Genomic DNA, 7,338 nt, shown 5'->3' on the forward strand with positions numbered 1-7,338 from the left:
TGTTTAGATAGCAATGAGAGAAGTAAGAAACAACTTTCTTATCTTTAATAATTAAAAATTCTATTTAATTATTAGCTCTTGTAAATTGTGAGTAACATCTAACAACATATCACGACTATTAAAATTTGGAATAAATGTTCGATGCATTCTAATTGATAGCTATTTTGAAAATGATCATTTGTTTTCCAGACATAGTTTGTCTCAATTAAGAAAAATAAAGAGGCATCAATTAAGAAAAATAAAGAGGACATACGCCATCAGAAATGCTATAAATTAACCACTCTTTCCAACAATTAGAAGACCGATATGCATTATTTGGTTCAAGGGTTCCCATGTTTTTTTTTTTTTGGATAATCACTCATAAGACCAGAAGGAACATTAATGATTTAATCTACACCATTCATTATGTAAGAAATAGTGTAGATTAATTAATCCATTTTAAAATTTCAAAACTCAATATGGAACCAAAAAATTTACTCTATACCCCTGGTCTAGAGTTTGTCCAAGTATTATATTAGTCAAATTACAAAAGCCTAAGTACCACGGAAATGGAAATGCAAGATGCAACTTTCTCAAAGTTTCCGTGCTTCCTAGACAAACAATTAGGTCGTTGCTCCAAAATCCATCGAGCAAGTTAAATGTCATAGAAAATCAATAAGGCTGTGAACACAAAATAAGAAGCCACTTTAGCATTCTTTCGAGTAATCGTAAAAGTGGAGTCTATACAATACAATGGTGTTACACTTGGAACTAATTGAAACCTATCATCTCTTATTTCTGCACATACCAGACACCTAATTCTTTCTTTTGCTCATCATAACTATCGTCTATCTATGTAATATGTAAGAAAAAAAGACATTTGAAGAAGAAATAAGAGTCGAAAGAATTCCAAAATATACAGGAAAAGGATGGAGTGCACACATTTGCAAGATGATTGATCCGAGTGGTATTGAAGTAAAATGTCACGATCAAACTGCTTCACAATATTCAAAGTTCAATTTCCATGAAGAGGATTTTGTTAGCCAACTCCAAGTGTATGAGCATTCTGCATCCCTGAAAACAGTTAAATGGAGGCATCAGAATACGTATGAACTGTGTCATTATTTGCACATTATTTTCTTAAATAGAATGCGAAAAACCAAACATATCATCGAGCAGAGAGTTCAACGGTTAACAGTCGGCTATTTAAAGCTAATAAGAAAGAAAACCAAGTGTGCAGATTGTTCATCGGCTTCGCCCCTTCTGGACAATATCAATTCAATGCATTCAAAATTTTAACAAGACAAAATTCTAATTCCAGTTTTCTTAGCAATACCTCTATTGCAGATCTACAAGTTCATACAAGATGTGCATTCTCTTTCAGATTCAACCAATCAAATGAACATTGTGTATTCAATACAAGATAACATGCAACAGTCGAAAGGGAATTACAAACAGGCAATTTTTCGTCAAAATTTGGGTTGGAAAGACCCAACCACATGTCGGTTTTTGAAAATAAAAAGATTAGAGAAGAACTTTGTATAGCTTTTATATTGTTGCAATTAAAGGAGGGTCAATAAACCAGAAAAGCTTATGATGTATTCGCAAATTTACCAGTCGTAATTGACTGGAACGTTGTGTGCATTACAATAAACCTTACAGCTGAGTGGTCTAAACAAACCAAGTGGGTTGGACAAATTTAGGTTCTCCTTTATTTTAAATTTAATAATCATTTGTCTTAAACAGGATTTCCCCTTTAATACTCATAGAATAGTAATGAAGGCTAGACATGTTATAAACCGGAATGACTCGATATTATAGTAGAACACCCTACTGTATGATCTGTACTGATATGAGAGCGTGAATGCATTAAGGCACCAGTCATACAAATTTTTTTCTTTCTTATGAAAATAGATACTTATTTTAAACTGTTACATGCAGCATATTAGTCTGACTTCCAGAATTGATATTTTTCCTTATGACCTGATTTGATCACTAAACTTCCCCAAACTTCATTCAAAAATAGATATAAAATGATAAAAGTGTATGATTTGATTAAAAAAATCTTCATTAGACTTTTACTTGTGTAAAAATATGGTAAATATGATCTCATGAAAGTAGAGCAATTATACAAATTTTTGTATTGTATATTTTCTACAATATTAAATAGTTAACTAAGACAACAACAAAATAGTCCCTTAAAAAACAAGAAAAAACCTTAAAATTGCTGTCAAATCATTTCGAGAGCTTTTGACAAATAAGCATCAAATTTCCGATTATTTAATAACATAATTTAACCAGAAATCCTTTTTTAACTAATGATCCTCTCAAAATTACTAAAATTTCTGACGCATCTACGCTAAACAGTTTGTTAGTGCGGGATCCAACCAAAAGATATACCTGTCTACAAATCAACTTATCCATCCTAGTGGTCACAAAATCCATGGTAAAGGTATAAACAAGTAATTTGAATATAACGCTTAGAACAACATAACTGGAAAATTTGTTTGTAACTTACAGGTTTTGGTTAGGTCACTCCCAACTTTGCAGCATGAGAACAATCGTCAGTGACAAGTGAACTTCCATTTGCAGATAATCCCACAGATTTGGCACCATCACATCTGTCCTTGTCAAAAGTGAACTCCAGTTGTCGCTCTACAGACTTAAAAACAGCAGTTCTTTTGGATTTCAACCTGTATGGAGGAGATGCGTTAAAAGCTTTTCCATCAGGCCCAATGGTGCTAATATCTGGTACTAGAGGACTGTGATGAAGACTTCCGTTTTGAGACTCTGTCTTCTCATGAGTATCTTTAGCTCTTCCGCAATCACTAGGCACCTGTAGCCTTCCCTCGGCAGATCCCTGACATACTTTTCCACTTTTACTTTGAAGCAGATGTATGTCACTCCCCGTTTTTCTTTTTCTAAATATGGATGGAATGTTGGGAAAGCTCTTGGCAGCAATTCTCAGTATAGATTCAGGGCTTTGGGAACTTAAGCTATTACTCCTCACACAAGGTGGAGTGAAGAAACTAATAGGAGAAGCAATAGGGGTAGAATGATGCTCATGCTGGACATGACGGCTAACAGAAGGATCCAAATCTATGGTGGTACAAGTTTCAAATTTTGGTGGCTCATAATACAAAGAACCATAAGTTGATATTCCAAAGTGCAATCGAGACCCAGCAGCTGTGTCTTTACCAATTCCATAGTTGATCCCATTACTTTTGCATTTTTTTAGCGACTCTGAGTCACAGCAACTAAGATCTGCATTACATGACTTAGATTTATATTCTACACCTTCAGAATCAGTGGACTCGTTTGGAAGAGCACTTGATGAAGTTGCCATATCTCGCACCAGAGCTGATGACTCTAACCGATCCTTACCATCTTCTTCTAGCTTACAAGCATCAGTAGTTCCTGATGAAGTTTGTGCCATCGAATCAGATTCTTTGTTTATGTTGAAGACGGAAAGTATATTCATATCTTCGTTTCCGATTTGGTTACCATTGTTCACGACTAATGGCAATTTCCGTGAAGAAAAAACATCACTCTTTATAACTGGAGGAAGTCTTCCTGTAGCCAAGTAGAAATCTAATTTTTTCTTCAAGGAACTATTCCAATGATTCTTAATAGAATTATCGGTCCTGCATAAAGAAAACTGATTGAATTCAAGATTTAATTTGATGTTGGTTGCAATTGCTATTTTACTACTCACTGATATACTTCCTGTGACTGTTATCAGTTCCTACCCTAATGCCTTCCTACTTGCACAGAGAAGAAAACATTTCAATTCTTCCCCACTAGTTATACTTGTCTGTTTCTCCTTGTGTTAAGTAGGGGATGATTTACAGACATGGTAAACTTAATTCCAAGGTAGTTAACTAATAAATTTGTATCTGTCTACCAGATCCAATTACATTGTAGATATGGTAAATTAAGCAATGGCCATCTTTACAGTCCGAAAAACAGCTTTCACTGCCATATTTCCATCGAATCAGAATAGAACTATCCAACTGATGGAACTACTTCAACCGAAATAAAATAATTACCTAAATAATTTAAATTTTCATTCAAAGTTCACCATTTATTCGAATTATTCGAATGACTAAAACAATTTTATATCAGCATGAAATCAAATAAGATAGCTACACGTATAAGATATGCGGAAAAGTCCTTAGAATTTCACACTTCAGCATTTTAAAACTGCATATTTTGCACTCGTTTATGATTTTCTAGAATAAACTCAAAACTTTCATATCTCTACTACCTTGCAAATGCAGTCTTACTAACTTTTGCAAACTTGACAGAATGTGAAACAAAAGCATAATTGTGCTGGGATTAAATTCTCTCGCATGACCTCACAATAAAGCAAGAATGCTTACCTTCCAGGCAGAACTTTAGCAATTTCAGCCCATTTGTTCCCATGTACGCGATGGCAATTCATGAGTTCCATTTCCTCCTCTAATGTCCAAGCGTCCTTTTTTATATCAGGATTCAAATGATTGTGCCACCTGTAAATAATTGAATATAATTCACACATATAAAAAATCAATCACCAATTCAATATTTTTTGCTCTGCACAATGCTTTACCTTAACATGAAAAACTATAAAGCCTATAAAGTCGATAATCACTGTTAGCATGCAAATGTACTGATGGAGGTTAGAGCATTGGTCTAGTGGTATAAAATTACAATAGCGGCAACAAATGAAAGCAATGCAATCTTTAACAATATCACTATAGATTCATCTTCAGAAATTAAGATCACCTTTCTCGACATTGTTTCCCTATACGACCGGGCAAAGACTTTGCTATGACAGACCATTTTGTGGGTCCATATTTTTCCACCAACTCTGTAATTTTATCATCCTCCTGCAGAGAATAAAAGGAGAAAAGTTCACTGGTTTGAGTTCTGGTGTACAAAGAGATAACAATACAATGCTTGCATTACAGCCTACAAGAAGAGATAGAATCACACAGAGAATCAGGGTTAGGTGTCAACCTCTTGGGTCCAAGGTCCTTTAACAAGATCAGGATTAAGAACCTTCTGCCATCGATGCAGGCATTGAACTTCTGATCTGTCCGGGAAAAACTCAGCTGCGTGCACATACACATTCAAATATTAATATGACAGTCTTTTAGAATAATAGAAGAGAGTATTAAATTGCCGCACAACCTATCAGGAATAAGCACATATTTCCATCTATGCAATTGGTGCAAAATCTAGCAATGGAGGAAAAACAAAGCAGGTTTGTTGATTTCTTAAATCTATTTAAAAGAATCTTTCTCATCTCCACTTTGCAATAATTTCAGCTAGCTCAAGAAAAGACATCAACATATTCCAAAACTAATGGTACAAACATAGAAATCTATGTATTACCTAATGCTAAATTACTTATGCTACAAAAATCATATCATTCCACATCAAACATCAAAAATTCTTTAGGCAGTAGAGCTTATTCTCCAGAACAATTAAGCAACAAAACCATTCGATCATAGAGTCTTACATGATTGTTGGAAATTTACAAAACCATTTTTGATCAATTCATAATTCACCTAGCTCAAGTACCATTCTGTTTGAACAAGCACATCATTGCTCATAAACAACACTAAAGTACAGTAAAATACATTATACCAAAATATAATAAAAGCAAATTCATTTCTCCGCAGAAATTAATGGTTTTAATAATGAGAGACCATAGGATAGATAGAAACCTATTTTCTTCCAACTCTTTCCCTTAAAAGCAGCAACAGCATTTCTTAATGTCTCATCCTGTAAAATGTTAAAGTTGTAAGACAACTGTTTTAGGAAAAGCACAGTAATAGAGAATATTCTATAAACAGATGGCATCTGAGCGGATCTAAGATTAGTTATATTAAAGCTAGTTAATTTGAACCAAATTTATATCCAAATGCACAAGCATTGTCTATTTCTAATTGCAACGCCTTTAATACTATGAACATGCATCAAATTAATAAGGACTAGAAAAAGTGAAGAGGCCAATGAACAAACATAAATACATATAAAAAAAAGCCTTCCTACAATTAAATCAGTCACATTGCCTAACCTTCTTAGAGTCCTTTTTCTTTTCTAATCTACGATGCAGCATATAGGACTCAAAATAAGTCAACGAAACAACAAACCTCCTCTGGAGTCCAGCCACCTTTTGCTCGCCTTATTGGCCCCGTTGTCCTCCTGCAATCCAAAAAATTCAGATCACAAATCGGAAAGATTCCACCAGTTCGAATGCAATACAAATTCACTAAAATCCAATGCAAGCTTCATAAGAAGTACACTAGAGCAAACAAACTAGCTACAAAGACTTTCTAATCACAACTTTCTGATGAGAGAATCGAAACGGAAGTTAAACAATAGTAACCTATGAGTCGGTGAAGCTGTTGCCGGGCTCGATACTGCAGGAGATTTAACAATAGCACTGCCACTACCTTCCGATAAAGATGAGCTCGAAGCAGCTGTTGATTGCTTATTCTCAAGGCAGCACTCCTCGAACTTCACCTCATCCATATCCTCTTTCTTCTACAAGCATCTCTAAAACCCATAATCAAACCATTAAAACAAACCAAAATTGAACAGAGCATAAACCCTAGAGAAAAATAACTGATCCCAATCCTCAAAATAGAAAAACCCTAACACCCAAATCACCAAATACAAATATAAACCAAACCCGGATCTTGAAAACAAGCACTTAGATCAAAACCAATAAAAAAACCACATCTAATTCTAGGGTTTCAAATTAAACATAACGGTCAAAAAATACATAAACAGTCAACAAACACAAAAAGAAACAAACTTTCAATACCAAAGCTCATAATTCAGCAAAAATGATTCAAAAACACAATCAAAAACAAGCTCACCTCTGATTCTAACAAACTGGCGGGAATCAGACTGTAGCTCATCGAATAATAAATGAAAAAAAAATACAAAAACTTTATAAAAAAATACAAAAAAAATTTCACACAAAACACGAATTAAAAGACCAAAAAAATAAATTAAAAGCTTTGCTTTATTCGCAAAAACCTCGCCCGTTGAAACAGAAGAAAAGGAGAATAATTTCTTAAATACAAACAATTACTATAAAGAAAGTCTCTCAGTAAAGATTTTATATGTAACGAATATATTTTTGCAACCTTCCGTCTCCGTTACTTAACGTTTTTTAGAGACTTTCTTTGTTTTTGTTGCTGTCGGTTTGACGGACGTTAACGGCGTTGGGGACCAAAGTTTGAACCTCAAACGGCACACGAAATTTTAATTATGATATATTTTGTGTGTTAATTGTCGAAGAAGTTTGTGGTTGAATAAGGACGGTAAGCTTCGCGGTTGTTTTTGAACCGTTGGATT

General features: G+C 34.2%; 1 protein-coding gene across 1 annotated transcript; it reads right to left on the reverse strand.

Annotated features, from left to right (window-relative positions):
* Window positions 1-625: 625 nt before the first annotated feature.
* Window positions 626-7,084, reverse strand: LOC126665118 (transcription factor MYB3R-3). The gene is made up of 9 exons (XM_050357820.2): window positions 6,855-7,084; window positions 6,359-6,528; window positions 6,123-6,174; window positions 5,694-5,751; window positions 4,981-5,075; window positions 4,747-4,850; window positions 4,362-4,490; window positions 2,498-3,623; window positions 626-1,053 (listed from the first exon to the last, which is right to left on the reverse strand). The coding sequence occupies exons 2-8, from the start codon at window positions 6,502-6,504 to the stop codon at window positions 2,507-2,509; spliced, it is 1,701 nt and encodes a 566-aa protein (XP_050213777.1). The 5' UTR covers window positions 6,505-6,528; window positions 6,855-7,084; the 3' UTR covers window positions 626-1,053; window positions 2,498-2,506.
* Between the last annotated feature and the right edge of the window lie 254 nt (window positions 7,085-7,338).

Source organism: Mercurialis annua, linkage group LG1-X, assembly GCF_937616625.2.
Source record: "Mercurialis annua linkage group LG1-X, ddMerAnnu1.2, whole genome shotgun sequence".
NCBI lineage: Eukaryota > Viridiplantae > Streptophyta > Magnoliopsida > Malpighiales > Euphorbiaceae > Mercurialis > Mercurialis annua.